The sequence below is a fragment of the Nicotiana tabacum genome, chromosome 10 (assembly GCF_000715075.1).
Source record: "Nicotiana tabacum cultivar K326 chromosome 10, ASM71507v2, whole genome shotgun sequence".
Taxonomy (NCBI): domain Eukaryota; kingdom Viridiplantae; phylum Streptophyta; class Magnoliopsida; order Solanales; family Solanaceae; genus Nicotiana; species Nicotiana tabacum.
In genome coordinates this window covers 28,484,052-28,500,860 of record NC_134089.1, presented here as the reverse complement: position 1 = coordinate 28,500,860, position 16,809 = coordinate 28,484,052, and the positions used below count along the sequence as shown (strand labels likewise).

General features: G+C 35.1%; 2 protein-coding genes across 2 annotated transcripts; one reads left to right on the top strand and one right to left on the bottom strand.

Annotated features, from left to right (window-relative positions):
- Positions 1-953: 953 nt before the first annotated feature.
- LOC107762751 (protein RETICULATA, chloroplastic-like) lies at positions 954-6,547 on the bottom strand. Its single transcript, XM_016581135.2, has 7 exons — positions 5,837-6,547; positions 5,608-5,703; positions 4,712-4,932; positions 4,549-4,618; positions 4,349-4,428; positions 2,263-2,327; positions 954-1,596 (listed from the first exon to the last, which is right to left on the bottom strand). The coding sequence occupies exons 1-7, from the start codon at positions 6,341-6,343 to the stop codon at positions 1,403-1,405; spliced, it is 1,233 nt and encodes a 410-aa protein (XP_016436621.2). The 5' UTR covers positions 6,344-6,547; the 3' UTR covers positions 954-1,402.
- Positions 6,548-13,098: 6,551 nt separating this feature from the next.
- Positions 13,099-14,813, top strand: LOC107762750 (uncharacterized). Its single transcript, XM_016581134.2, has 3 exons — positions 13,099-14,112; positions 14,206-14,298; positions 14,733-14,813. Exons 1-3 carry the CDS (start codon positions 13,099-13,101, stop codon positions 14,811-14,813), a joined length of 1,188 nt encoding a protein of 395 aa, XP_016436620.2.
- The last annotated feature ends 1,996 nt before the right edge of the window (positions 14,814-16,809 follow it).

Below are 16,809 nucleotides of genomic sequence, written 5' to 3'. Positions count from 1 at the left end.
TAATAGTTGAAGATGACTCGCAATTGATAGTAGACATGATTAACAACAAAATGAAGGTTCCTTGGCACGTCTAACATATCATAGACCAGATTATTCTTCTCTCAAGTAATGGTAATTTTTGCTTTGTCCATTCATTCAGAGAGGGTAATATGGATACAGATCAATTAGCAAACATGGGTGAAAAGGAGAGAAATCGAGTTATCTTTGATGATGAGAGCTCCTTACCAGATTATGTGACGACAATTGTGAAATTGGATCAGCAGAGCATTCCAAACTTCAGATTCAGATCAAGGAAGAACTATCTTGTAATTAATGATGCTAATCTTAGATGGTGATGATGTTTGTATAGTTTTTACAGCTATGCTCATAGCATCTTTTTGTGAAGCTCGATGTACAAATACTATAAAGTATGTAACCACCAAAGCTACGCAGCATCTTATTTATCAGATATCACAAGAATGAGTACTATCATTCTCCATCATGATTTGGAGGCTATGGTTTATGTCCTCCTCCGTGTAAGGTCTAACCTAAACCCCCACCATCATGGTGGACTTCTGGAGGGGGGGAATCATTCTTATTTTTTGGTTATCTGTAATTATGAACAATCTATTTAAAAAAATTCAAAAGGAAAAAATGCGCTTTTAGATAGAAGTTAGATATACCACTCATCACTTGTTTCGATTAATATTCACCAAGCGCTAGCATGCTCAAAAATAATACTATTCTTATATTGTGTATTGCTATTTTTAAAATCACTACATGTAGCTACTGTTCACTGTTATACTCAATCAAACATAAAGTTATCTACAAATTGACTTTCAACGGTAAATTATTTTAGTAACATCCAAATTATACTGCAGTTAGAATCAAGGAGTAAAATGATGTAAAAATGAGCGTTAACCGAATTCCTTCATAATCCAATAGACACAGAAGTAGAAGACGAGAAGAAAAAGGGCAAATAAGTTATTATTTTATTTTCATAATAAGAAATCTCCGAGGATCACTTGGTGCTCGTTTCGAAACTCAATTCATAATGGGCCTGCTCCTCAACTCTAATCCACTCAACTACTACTAGCTTTCTTTATCCACGATACGGTGTGAACGGGTGACATGCATCTAACTCACGCATCACATGCTGCACTCTGACCACCAAGCCGTAGCCGTAAGGGCAAACAAGTTCTTGTTATTGGTCTAATAAAAATTCTAATCAACAACTAGAATACAACAAAGATGGAATTATTAAACTAGAAGCACAAACAACTGACGAGGCGAGTTGGCTCAGTGATAAGTCACCTCCATCTCCAACCAGTTAGGCCTCGGTCTCGAGCCAAGTTGGGGGTACGTGAAGAACCAGTGTCGACCCCCCGAGAATGGCTGAAAGAGAAGAAGCACAAAGATACAATTACTGCACACCGCTCCACCTCGCCCAATCCACGAACTGCATTCCTGCATATATATTGTTGGCAAATCGCACACCAACTGTGAATGCCATTGCAACAGGCGGAAACTGCTTTCCTACCGGAGAGGATTCCACCAGACGTTCTAACCCGGTTACAATCTGTAACCTGGTATTGGAAGAAACTCCAAGGAAAACACCTGCACATAACATATCCAGTAACGAAATCAGAGCTGGTAGGCAGACAAGACCTTCATCTTAGATTGAGGTTGTTAAAAAAAAACAACGCTTGCAATGACGATGCACCAAGAAAGCTGGAATGCAGCCTGATTCAAGAAATACTAGGGTACAATATGTATTTTTAAGACTTCAAGTCTAAAAATTTTCAACCTTTACCAGATGTAAGGGAAAGTTAATTTGGTCGATCTTGTAAAGAAATGTGTGCTCTCAATATCTTGATTGTGTCATCACTCTCAGCTTTGAATGTTCAGTGACATCAATAAGCATTTACACATGCTCTATAGGGAGCGAAGATCCCACTAATAAATATTGCACATTCTGTACTACTATATCATTTCATGCAATATCATCATTGACTTAGTTCATTTGGTGGAAAAATTGCTATACAATGCAGGAAATCGTTAAATAACCAGAAGATGGTCTCAATGGAAGTAGTTCAGCATTCCAATGGATTCAATGATAGTATACAGGAACAATTGAAAAGAGATAAACAGGTGTCAGATAATATAAAGCAGGCAGCATACATAGTATAGCTGGTGGATAAGGGTTTTGGAAATCATTTGCTTTACGAACTTTATTATCAAAAGCAGTAACAATTAGGAATGAAGTCAATAATGACGGCATACCCCAAAGTAATGCACTCTTTACAAGAGGTGGAACAGGAACATCATCCTCTGATTTCTTGACGCTCCTGATGAAGAAGCATGTTAGTAAGAAAGGAACAACACAAACACTAAGTTAAATGAAGTATAACATCTACTTTGATCAACAACAAGAGCAGAAAATCTGCATGGGACTCCCATCAACCACTGGGGTACAACGTACAAGAATGAAAAGGAGAATATAGCATATTGATAAAAAGTTGTGCTGAACAAATATTCCTTAAGAACTTAGCTTTCAAGGTTCTACTTCTGATATTCATGTATTTTCTATGTAATATCGTCCGCCACTCTGATTTGCTGATATTCTCAGTGTTATTCCTACTCAGAAGAACATCACGACATACTAGGCCAGTATTACTAACTGACCAATCCAATGTATCTGTTTTGTTTCGTGTTGTTTTACTCCTTTTCTGGATAGGAATTTATCAGGGAAAGGATTTTAGCTTAATATTAACCAGTTGAAAAATAGCTGAAGAGAGACGTATCAGATAAAAGAAGTACAGTAGATACACCTACTTCATTGCTTATGGGGTTAACCCATAAAATGCACGAGGTCTCCTCGACTTCTCATAATTCAATCACTATCTGCAAACCTGACTTCTCCTTATTCTTTTTCTTGTTTTCAGAATTAGTAAAGAAGACACCATCGAAGATTAGATGAAATATATTATTAGCATCAGACATTAGTATGATAAAAAATTGCAATCAAAGCATTAAAAGGCCTTTTAGCACTCCCCATTTACAGACCTTTTCATATTTCCCAAGCCAAATACAATTTATCCTGGTTCAGCCACGAGCTCAGCTGGCAAGCAAAAGGTTGATCAAATTAAACCTCTTTATACTTTTAATTAACACTCTTCTCCCAGTACAACCCCTTTCTGCAGCATCTGCATTCTGCCTTGTGAATGTATCCCTACTCGAGTTCCTAAATTTGAAATTAGATGGTCCTTCTTTTGATAAGAAGAAATTGGATATCTGATCTTCCTCCCTTGGGCATCTATCACTTTCAAACTGTTCCGGTACTACTATCTGATCAGATCTTAATGCAACCTTAAAATACCTCTCAATCTTAAAATTATCTAATGCTGGAGTTGTGCCCTATAACGATAAGGTTTTACAAACCCGAGCTTCTAAGTTTGATCTAAAATAACTTTGGATGTTAACATAATTGACAATCGCCAAAGATGCATACTCTTTCAGAATTTAAAAGGTTAGAGACGACCTTAAACAAAATAGCTTTGACGATTCATTACATTAGAAAGTACTTTGGCTTAACACAGCTGAAATTTATTTTTTGGTTTTAGCTTTTCTCTTTTCACCTGAAATTACTCCTTTAAGCATCTCCACCCAGCCTTTATTTGCTTCGAACCAAATGCTCTGCCCTTTTGTCTGTGACAAAATAAAAAAGAGATTATCTCTTTCATTTTGAATCTACCCACAATCACCTTGCACCTGTACCCTCCCCAAAAACGTCCTTAAGGCCTTTTCTGTTGACCATTTTCCTCCACCAAATTGTATAACCATTGTCTCCCACACATCCACAGTCCTCACATTAGCAAACAAAACCAGAGAATGGCAAGATACCCATTAAAGCAGGATTAGCAAAGAAATGGTGGTAAAACAAAGGGAACGGCTTCATGCCGAGATTTAGCTCCTTAATCCTATTATATCAAACACCTAAAACTAGTTTATGAAAAAGCAACAAGAAAATTAATTTCTTATTTTTCAGAAGGAAATGAAAAATTTAATATCTTGATACTCAAATATACATATCTAACTAGAGAAATAGTATACTTATTTACAACAAGGTGACATACTAGGGTTTGAGTATCGAAATGGAAAACTCTGGTTTACGGATCTCTACTAGTATGAGTATTGGGTCTCAATGAGTCCCAAGTTCAAAATCCAGGAAGGAGCAAGTCAGAAATTTAATAAAAATATCTCCACAGCAGCATCTATGTAAACTAAATCAAGAAAAGGAAACAACAACAGCAAACAACAAAAGTAACAGCAAGAATAATAGTATCAGTAATATCAGAGAGTAACACACCGCTTGGCAGTCATTATCATATTTGCAATTCCTTGACCAATGATACCACATCCAAACCCCACGAATCCATATAGAATGCCCTAAAGAAAAATAAAGAATTTAAGATAGGTAATAGAATGTAGTTATGAAAAGAACTGGAGAGAATGACATGTGTATACAGAGATACTGCGATCCATACATAGCATATACTTCAATTTTACCTTATAAAAATAAGCAGCAATTCTCTGATTCACTGTAAATCTACACCCTGGCCTTTCGGCCTCAAAGACACTGCAGCCAGATGAGTATTTAAAGTGAAAATCTTCTAAATAGTGCTCAATATTTTTAATGCAATAATATCAGAGGGAAAATATAAGTCAAAACCTGCTTGGAAGCGCTCCATAAGCTCTCTGCATACGACCAACAAACCCTTGAGATACAGACGGTTGTCCAATTCGAGCATATGGTGCTAGCAAGCCAACTAGAGCTACATTGACAGCAACACCGACCAACATATCTGCAGCATATAGTTCAAATTCCGCCCAAAAATCTTTGCCTCTCTTTTGAACTTCCGCAACAGTTGCACAAGTGGTATCAATAACTATCTACATCACAAAACCAAAGAAACCCGTGAATTCAAAGTCGAAAAGCATAGCAAGTATAAATATCACGATGAAACATGCATTACCATGAGCAGTAGGTTAGGTGTCACAAGTTCAAGTTTAGCATGCTTATACAACGAGAAACGCTAATAGCTCCAAGCAATGTTATCAAAGCCGCGCTTAAGCCCTGAAGCGAGGCTCAAAACATGTTGAGCACTTCGCCTCGCTTAGCGTGTGCTTCAATGTTGTCACAAGGCTCCAGACATACTTTTCCTTGCCAATGAATGTAATCGTGGAGAGGTGACACTAAGCAATTGATATTTCACTTTATCATGAATTTTCTTCAATTTCTTTGTCCATATATTTGGTGTTTATGCTTATAGATATTAGCCTTGGACTACACATACATATTTGTAGTTTTTCTCCATTTGTGGCTTTTTTCCTTAAAGCTCACGTTTTATTTTGTGCTTTACGCTTAAAGCCCCAACTGACTTTAGAGCTCTTTTGTGCTTTTCGCTTTTTATAACACTGGCTCCAAGCAGTAAGTTATGCAAACATAATCACAGACACGACACTGGGCACGCTATATGCAGTAGCTCAATGTGCAACTATTTCTACTGTACCACAGATCAATGAGTTATTTACAGATTAGCAATATCAAAACCAAGCTTCACAAACCTCAGTTCCAACTTTGAAAAGAAACGATGGATCGGCCAACATTCTGTTCCGCAGCATAGCACATGACTTCATTGCAGCTCCCAGCCAAGCTGACCCCTACATTCACAAAACACAGACTGCCAATTAAAGAACAATCAAAATGCACAATTTCAAGAAACCATTTTGTAAACAGGTTAATCATTTTCAACAACAACTACAGGTTAATCATTTTCACCTAATCAAATTTTACCTGCAAGTCCAAATATCTAAGCAGAAGTAGCTTTCTGATCCCAACACTCTTTGCAGCCTCTATCATATCAGCAGGAAGTGTTGCCCCACGAGCCTCTGCCTCTCTCATCACATCCTCAAACTTCAGTAATGGCCCAAATTCCTCTTCTTCCTTATCACCTTCCCCATTGTCCCCTCCCCCACCACCTCCACCCCCACCCCCACCACCAGGGTATTTCCCATTTCCACCATCACCATTATCAGGAGAAGTATTATTATTCTCTTTGAGTACTGTTTTTACACTAACACCAGATGTTAAATTACCCTCTTGGGGATTCAATGAACTCTTGACCAAGAATCTTGACTTGTAATTGTTCTTACAAACCAAATAACCACTTTTGCTTGTACCCACAAAATCTTGGATCTTAACAAACGTAAAGTTTGAATCTTTAACAGACCTAGTTGTAAGGATTTCATTTTTCAGAGTTGTAAAGTGAGACAACCTAATAACTGAAGAACAACTTGCCATTTTTCACCAACCCCACGAATCTATAGCTCAAATTAATAGAAGAAAAGTCGACAAATTTTCTGGGGTTTCACAAATAAAGCCCAGAATTGAATGAATGCAATCTAAGGAACATAAATGTAGCAAATTTGATGAGACTAAACTAGGGTAGCTCTGCTTATTTAATCACAGTCACCTAGTAGGAGTTTGACAAGGATTGTACCCGGGGGGGAGGGGGGGCGCATGTGAGAAAGTATATAAATGACATTTTTCGTTGGCAAATACGTAAGCCACCTAACTTACGGCTCAAATCCCCTTACACACTTTATGTGGACGATAATAATATTACACACGCAACCTTTTAAAATTGTGCCTAATACACACTAAACGTATTAAACGGGTGGGTCGGGCCAGGTCGGGTTGCTATTTTTTGGATCCGCACGGATTACGGTCCGGGCCGGTTACGGGTTGGGGCTTAACGGGTTTAACGGGTTCGGGTTTATCCGGATAAAAATTGAACCATACGGGTTACGGGTTGAGGGGGTCGGGTCGGGCTGGGTTTAGTGTATTTTTTATTTTTTTTGTATTTTGTATAACTATTGTAAGTTATATTAATACTTTGTATTAATTTAAAGATTACAAGTTATATTAATACAAAAGTATTAATATAAATTGCAAGTGCTACATTTATTTCAAAATTAAAAATTAAAGTTTGCATTTAAAAAGTAAATTAACAAAAAATAGTAAACTAAATTTTCATGCATAATAAATTAACAATACTTCAAATTAATCTAACAAACTAAAACATTAAGCATAAATACGTCTAATAATTTTAAAATAACACAAATTGTCTTAAAATCTTAAATACGAATTTCTGGAGGACGCTCAAGACAATACTTGATATGCCTCCTTAAACTGCCTGTGCCAGACTCTGAACGAAAATTTAAGACTTGACCACAGTTCTTGCACTTTACTTTCTGACCTTCTTCATTTTCTTCTACCACCTCAAAGTGTTGCCAAACATATGAGCGCACTCTAGAAGTACGAGACATGATTTAAATTGAATTGGGATTTGAGAATTGAGAATTGAGAATTTGAGATTGAGACTTGAAATCTTGAAAATTGGAGAATGAGAGAAATTGAGATTGAGAAATGAGAGTTGAGTGAAGAAATGAAGAAGAGGGGTGTATTTATAGTTTTAGAGAAGTTTAATTTTGTAAATTGAAAAAAGGTTAAATTTTAAAGAAAAAAGAGGCTATTAATGCAATTAACCCGTTGGGCAACGGATCCCTGCCAGGTCTTACCGTTGCCAACGGTTAGTGGGCCCCACTTAATTCAAAAAATTAAAAAAAAAACAAAAAAAAAAGATTGTACCGGGCCGGGCCGGTTTAACCGGTACACGGTACTGTTTACGTGGACCGGGTTTGACCGGTCCAGTTAACCGTTACCAAAATTTAAACGGACCAACCCCATCTACTCCTCCTACCCAGCCCCACCCGGCCCCCTATGTACCGGGCCGGTCCGGTTCCGGTTTCAACCGGTCTGGGCCGGTTCGGTTACGGGTCAACCCGACCCGTTAAACACCTTTAATACACACTACGTTTGCCAGATGGCACGCGCGTGTTTAACAAAAAAAAATGAGCGCGTCAAACCAATGTATTATCTGTCCAAGTCCTTATATAAGCGCACGTGTTTATGCTTAAAATCTTAAATACCTGATATAATTCCGATGACTTATCGGAATTATCACTTTCAATTGGGACAGGAGAAGGCACCGGTTCTTGTAATTACTATTTGCTAGTTTCTTTGCCCTTGCTACTAAAAACGGTTACTGTGTTCATCTGTCTCGTAGTAGGTTGATCTCTTCTGATTTTCTTGATCCCTTCTGGTGTATGAAACTTTAACAGTTGATGGTAGATTGAAGGTACGACCTTCATTTCATGTATCCACGGCCTTCCGAGGATGACATATTAATCCATGTCGCCATCTACCACTTCGAATAAGGTGGTTTTTGTTACACATTCGGCATGTGTGGGTAAAAGAATTTCTCCTAGGGTTATCACACTTATAGGTTGAAGCCGGCTAGAAACTTTGTCATCGGAATGATGTTCCCGGTTAACTTCGCTTGCTCCAGAACCCTCAAGTACATGATGTTGGCTGAACTTCCTGAGTCAACCAAAACACGCTTAATTTTAAAATTTAAAACATTAAGAGAAATTACCAAAGCATCATTGTACGGTAGAAGAAGTCCATCAGCATCTTCCCCGAGAAGGTGATGTCATCTTCTGAAACTTCTCGGATCCTCCTACCATGAGTTACCGATATCTTCTTTCCTGCCAGAAATGTCATCCTATTGACTTCGTCTCTCCGAAGATCATGTTATTTGTCATCTGAGGTGACCTTGCTGCCAGTTTTGATGGCTTTACATTATCCTGGTTTCTCTCATAGTTGTTCTTGGCGCGATCGTTTAAAAACTCTCTGAGGTGACCATTCTTTAGCAACACTGCCACCTATTCTCGAAGATGTCGGCAGTCCCCAGTCTTATGGCCGTGAGTCCCATGGAATTCACGCCATAAATTAGGATCCCTTTGGCTAGGATCGATCGGATCGATTTTGGGAACCTAGCTTTTTTAATATTTTACCAGTTCCACCAGGATGATATTAAAATTGTAATTGGGCAACCAGGGATAAATTAAATCTAGGGACCCTGGTACCTCTTTCTCTTGCAACGATTTATTACTCCGTCAACGATCCATTGATCTATTGGAAGTGATCATATCCGATGACTGGAATCCTTTATTACCACATCCATCGGCCCTATCGTAAGGCTAGAAACAACTTCCAAAGGACGAAATCCTTTATTACCACGTCATCGATCTGTATCAAAATTATTTTTCAACTTATCCTGATTCCGATCACGATTCCGTCCTTTGGAAGACACTTAGGAACCAAGTTATCATAAATTATGATCATTGACTCGTAGCGGTTTTGAACATCTGCCCATGTGGTTGCCTGAAATTCGATCAAGTTTTCCTTCAATTTTCATGAGGCATCGGAGCTCAATGGGTTGAGACCCTTCGTAAATACCTCTGCTGCCCACTTATTCGGAACCGCTGGTAACAACATCCTTTCTTTCTGGAATGGGATCACAAACTCTCGCAACAATTCAGTTTTTCCTTGAGATATTCTGAATATTTCTGCCTTTCTTGTTTGGACCTTTTTTGTTCCAACCTGAACTTTGATAAACGAATCTGTAAGCATTTAAAAAGAGTCAATAGAATATTCTGGTAAGAGAGAATGCCAAGTTAAGGCCCCCTTCGTAAGGGTTTCGCCAAACTTCTTCAACATAACCGATTCGATCTCATGCTGGGCCAAGTCGTTCCCCTTTTACTACCGTAGTGTAGGCCATGATGTGCTCTATTGGATCCGAGGTCCCATCATATTTTGGTATATTTGGCGTCTTAAACCTTTTCGGTATCAACTCCAGTGTCGTACTTGGTTTAAACAGCAATTGCGTATACTTCTTCAAATCGGTCCCTTTAACACCGGTGGCACTCCTGGGATTTGACCCATCCAAGCATGAAATTCCTTTGCATTCTGATTCATTCGTTCATGTATTTCTTTCATGAATCTCATGAGCTCTATTTTGAAAGGGTCATTTAAGTTGTTCACACAGATCTACTATTGGTACCTCCTACTTCGTCGAAACTGATCTCCTCCTTCAGAGTGTCGTTATCAGTTCTTTGAACCATTTGATTTGTGGGAACACTTGAGGAATCAGGGCTCTTTTACTCGCATTACTGGAAGCACCCGACAACGCTTGTTTTAACTCTATCATCACCAGATCTTGCCTTGAGAGGTGGTCCATGATTGCTCTTTGTTGTTCTCTTAGAAGTTTGACCGTTTCAGCAACGTGTTCATCATCCGCACCAATAGGAGTTGGGCTCCTCACCTGACGAGGATACTGACCTTCACGAACAGGGGTTGCTTCATCTCTTTCGGTGCGGGTTTTGCTGGTTGAATCATCATGCTGGGCCACTTCCCATTCATTGTGCGATTCAACATTGAAGACGTTGTTGCCATCATTAGCTGCCATATCTGATTTTCCTTTTACTATGAGATGACTTAATTTTGTTAGTAATAAATGAATGGATCAAAGCAATTACACAACTATCTATGACCCACGGTGGGTGCCAAACTATTTACTCGTAAAACGGTAAAATTAAATTTGTTACATGGTTTATAGACAAGCGAATCGATTTGACCCACAAAATATTAAGTAACTAAGAACAAAAAGATTATGAAACGAATTAAAGGAAATATGAGCATGGCTTATGCGCTTAACTTTTCCGATAGCAGAAATACGAACAATATTGAGGGCATAAGAAAGGAAGTAACTTCATATTTTAGAAAGCAAAATATAGATTTTGGCATACAGAATATTTCGTCTTCACAAAATGATGTTAATTCTCCTATTTATATAGCCTTATTTAGGGAGACAAGATCCCCAAATCAAGCCTTTTTGAATGAGAATAAAATCTTTATTAATAACTGGATATTGGCTATAAATGCTTATATTTTCTATAACAGTTGCTCGTTAAATGCTATTCGATATCAAATATTTGAATCTTTATTGTAAGCTACTCCGCCTTCGGAATTCGTCCAGCATCGGTCACATACTCACATCCGGTGCCAGTTATCTGCTGATTCATGTTCCATCTATCTTCAGTTCTACGTGCCAACTCATCATTCGTCCAATTACCACTAGCCAATTTTACCCCATACATAGTGTATATTTTTTATATTTTGGCCAACAACTTTAGTTATTTTTGGCTAACTGCCAAATTTGTTAAAAGCTTTAAAAAAATAGGATTTATTTTAGGGAAAATTTCACATTAGAACAACTGGGAACCCTACTTTTCAATTTTATAACCTATATTTTAATTTACAATCAACTAGCCCAAAGATAATAGGCTAAGATTCAACATCCAACTCCAATATGTTCTCAAAATTACTATTGAATTTTTATAAAAGATTGCTCAAGCTTTTAAATTAATTTTTGAATCAGTAACTGTAACTCAAATATTAGTTCAACAAACCAAATCCATTTGGATGGTGAAAATTAAATTTCTAACAAGCTTAAATATGTGGGTTTAGATTCCGAATTTAATTTTGTGAAAAATTTAGAGTGGGTATTATCTAGAATTTTTAGAAATAGTATAAGGAGATTGTATATAAAATTTGAAGTCATTTAATGGAGATTTGGACTGATTTTGAACAAGAATTGCAACTGAAAATCGTGGAAGAAGTTCGTCTACAGACGCTTGTATAAAGGTGTATAAAAATGTATAATAGTGTATAAGATGTGTTTATACACTCATATACACTATTATACAAGATTATACATAATTATACAAAAAACTAACTTCGTCTTCTTCCATGTGTTTTTTCTGAAATTTAACTCTAATCTTGCTCAATTTATTCCAAATCACTTCAAATTTAAATTTTGAACTCCTTTTGATATTTCAATCAATTGGAACAACACCCAATCCAAATAACTAACAAACTCAAAAAATCTTATTTTTGAAAGCAAAGCTTTGAATGGCCTTCAATGGTGGAATGTTGAATCTTCAATTTTCTTACATTGCAACCAGGTGACACAGGGAAGAAGCAGTAATGACGGATGACCTTTTGAAGCATATGTAGAAGATGTGAGAGAAAAAAAAAGTGAAAGCAATGGTTGTGAGAATATAGATTTAACTTCATAGCTTTTAGAAACAATGGTTGTAAGAAAACAGATTTTGAATTTGCTAGTGCTTTCAAAATAAGTACAATATGGACTAGGTCGGGTAAAACTTAAAAATATGGGCTATTTTTTGTTATGGTGTAAAATCAAGTGTATTTTCTTGTAATTATTTTTAAGGGGCTTAACGTGGTGCGATTCAATTTAGTCCGAGCAAGTAAATATGAATGATTATACATAAGAAATTCTTCCAAAATTCTTTTTTATTAAGTATAATATAAAAAATAAATTTTTGTTTGAGTGATTTTGCGAATTGATATAGACAAAAGGAGTGCCTTCTTAATTGTTTATTGTAAAACGTAAAAAATGTATAGAGTTAGGTGATTATCAGAGAGCGGCTTCTTAATTCTTTAAGTTTGGTTAAGCAGAACGTAAAACACGTATATTGTTTAGTGATTACCAGTGCTTCTTAATTGTTTAGTTTTGATAAAGCAGAACGTTAAAGAAAAGGAATTTAGTTAGGTAATTATCAGACAGAATGCCTTTTAGATTTACCCCTTTTAGTTTCAAATATTATTCGTTTTCACGAATCACAGACAATATCATCTTGAGCCATGAATTGGTGAAGGGCTATGGCATGAAAGATATCACCCCTAGATGTATGCTAAAAATAGATATGAGAAAGACTTATGACTCAATAGAATGGCCATATGTCGAGCAAGTCCTACAATGCCTCCAGTTCCTAGTAAAGTTTATCAGATGGATTATGTGTTGCATCTCAACTGTATCCTATTCAGTTTTACTCAATGGAGAGCCATTACCACCTTTCCCAGCTAAGAAAGGCCTAAGGCAAGGAGATCCTCTTTCCCCATTCCTTTTCGTGCTTGCCATCGAATACCTTAGCAGAAGTTTGAAGGGTATCAGTGAAGATAAAAAGTTCAAATTTCACCCTAGATGCAAAAAGATGCCGATTATTTAACTTGGATTTGCAGATGATCTCTTATTATTTTGTAAAGGAGAACTAGAGTCTATCACTATGCTGGTCCAGTGCTTCCAAAAGTTCTCACAAGTGTCTGGATTGAGTGCCAATACTGAGAAAAGCTCAGCGTACTTTGGTGGTGTCCCTCGGGAGATCCAACAACAAATCCTTCAGGCTAACCAATTTGGTAAGGGAGATCTACCTTTTAGGTACTTAGGCATTCCCTTGAGTACAAAAAGGTTGTCTATTATTCAATGCAAACCTCTAATAGACAAGATGCTGGCTAGAATAAAATCATGGACCACTAGATACTTATCATATGCTGGAAGAATCCAACTTGTGAAATCTGTGTTGTACTCTATTCAAGTATATTGGTCACAAGTGTTTGTGCTGCCAAAAAAAGTTGTTCAGATGATAGAAGCAATTTGCAGAAGTTTTGTGTGGACTGGAGGTAGTAATCTTAGCAAGAAAGCATTGATTGCTTGGGATAGATTATGCCTTCCTAAAGCAGCAGAGAGTCTAAATATTTTAGACATCTATACATGGAACTGGGCTGCTATTGGTAAACTACTATGGAACATATGCAGAAAGAAAGATTGCCTACGGGTAAAATGGATCCATGCATACTATACCAAGGCAGGGGAAGTATGGCAGACTAAGACTACCCAAGCTTCACGGGTGGTACAGAAAATTATTAAAACAAAAAGCATGTTTGAAAAAATAGGTCTCCATGAAACAGATGTAGCTGCTATGACCAAATACTCAATAAAGGATATATATGGAGCCTATCATGGGGAATTTCAGAAAGCACCTTGGAGAAGAATGGTCTGCAACAATAATGGCCAACCTAAATGGACATTCATCTTATTCTTGGCTCTTCGCAGAAAACTGCAAACTAAGGAGAGGATAACATCCTGGGCAAATCTAGAGGATATGGACTGTGTGCTGTGCAAGCAAGAAAATGAAGATATCGCCCATTTACTATTTGAGTGCATGTATGCTAAACAAGTGTGGTCAAAGCTCCTAGCTTGGCAAAGCATAAAAAGAGAAGTGTGGAACTGGAAGCATGAAGTATAATGGGCTATAGAAAATGCTACAGGGAAGATTGCTCAACAGGAGGTACACAGAATGACATTAGCTGGTGGAGTGTATCACATATGACAGGAAAGGAATGCTAGAATTTTCAAGGATAGCAGCAGATCTGCAGATCAAGTGGTTAAGAAACTGATAAGAGAAGTTCATGTTAGAGCTCGCAAAGTTAGTAGATTGGATAGATATATGAAAGATTTGAATTTTTACCCTTAGAAAGTAGAGCTCTGTAGATAAGGTTGAATAGAGATAGTATGCAGCAAGTTTGGGACCTTATGTCCAAACTGCTGATTCCAGATGGAAAATGTGTAACTGACTTTGTGATGATATAAAATATAATATAATTACCAAAAAAAATTATTTTAAAATATTTCATATATTAAATATTTAATAAGTTATTTATTATATTTTTTAAACTATTACAGTCTCAGTTAATGTTATGTTAATTAAGTATTTTTCAGAAAAGAGATAAATGATAATTTAAACAAATATGATAAGAGTGTTATCTTAGAGGAAGCGGCGGCACGTTTGCATTTGCCATGGGATTTAGGGTTTTGACGGTTTTTATTTTATTTTTATTTTAAATAACTACATGTTTTCAGGGTTTGTACACTTGTCAAATGAAACCTTTGATTATTGTTTCAAAGTTTGTGGCAGTTTCCAGGAAACTATGGAAGTGTTGAACTCTCTCTTGGAGTCAAAAGAATCTTTTTTCCTACTTTACGGAATTTAATAAAATTTGTGACATAATTATTGTATGGAGCTATATAAAATACAGAAAGCTAAAAAAGGTTTAGGAAATAATCTATATCTATGTATGGAGCGTAAATATACTATACTTACCATGAGAGCAACCCCTCTTGTCACAACTATAACTATACCATTTGTAATATTAAGGGGATCGGGGAATAAAAGAGGCGGATCATTACCGTAACTTAAAGTTTTCAAATTTCCTTTCTACTAGGAGTAATTCAAAATCGCCTAACTTGAACTTTACATGTTTCTATTTTGTTAAAATTTTTATTTTATGAGAATAACTCATAATGGCATAGCATATAATAAGCTACTAAGTTTTTGGAATCGAAGAGTTGTTCTTACCGACTAAAAGTATTTGGTCAACTTTTATATTCATAAAAAATGGATTTACACTAGACAAAAACAGAAAAAATTTGTTTACTAAATCTTTCTTTATTAGAATTATAATGATCTGAATTTAAGGACCTTATAATCCAATAATCTATATTATATTTTAAACACGAAGGTACTTAGTGAAATATCATTAATTTCTTTTACCTTTTTATACTAAAATTTTAAAATACAGTTCACATTGGTAAAATAGTCATTTGATTATTTTTCTAATATTAGGAATAGTTATTTAATTAATCTCCTACTATCTAGGAACAATTATTTAATTAATTCTCTACTATTTAATTATTATTTTTAATAGTTATAACACTTTTCTAATATTTAGGACTTTAAAATTAACCAAAACTTTAATTATTAAATAATGTATGATTAAACTAGGTATAGAGTCTTAATATTTTGAATTTAAAACTGATATAATATAATGTGGATAAGTAGTATGCTTTTGCTTTGTATGAGGACAACTTGCCGAAAGAGTTTTTTTTTTCTTTCCATAAATGTGATTGCTCAACGACAATATGGGGTCTTATTTGGCTTTGCATGTTTTGGAATAGGAGCGATCAATACATGATTTATTTTAAAATCTTCAATAAATTGTAGCTTAATTTAGTTACTGGGTACTGTATTGCATATGATAGTCATGAATCATCACATAATCTATCTATAATTAAAAGCAGAAGACAAAAGCACCTCATGAAGCCAAATGGCAAAACAATAGAATGACACATGGCATAATTAATTATTAAATTAGTTATTGGTTATTTTTTTTAATTTAAATATATCTAAACTAGTTATTAGTTATTCTTTTTAATTTAAATATATCTAAAAAATGAAAATAATTAAAAAAACTACCATATATATGTGTGTATATATATATATAATTGGTTATAAGTATATTAATTGGTTACTTTAATTTAATTAATAAATATAGATTTCTTATCTATATCTATATTAATAATTAACTATAATAAAAAAATAAAAATAAAATATATAAAAAAATAACTACCCATTCAAATTGGGTGGGAGTAGTTTCAAGTTGGAATTTTTAAATTATTTTAAAATCAAAAAGCAAAAAAAAAATAAAGCTATAAAAAACGGAAAAAAACAGAAGAAAAACTACCCATTCAAATCGGGGAATAGTTTCAAGTTGGAGTTTTAAAATAATTAAAATAAAAAAAGATATCTTATAATTAACTATAATAAAAAATGAAAATATAAATATATAAGAAAATAACTACCCATTCAAATTGGTAGTTATTTTTAATTAATAATTAGTTATTGGTTATTATTTTTGAATTTAAATATATATAAAAAATGAAAATAAAACAAATACAAAACTACCATATATATATATATATTGTGTGTGTGTGTGTGTGTGTGTATATATATATATATATATATATATATATATATATATATATATATATATATATATATATATATATATATATTGGTTACTTTATTTAAATTAATAAATATAGATATCTTATAATTAACTATAATATAAAAACGAAAATATAAATATATAAAAAAATA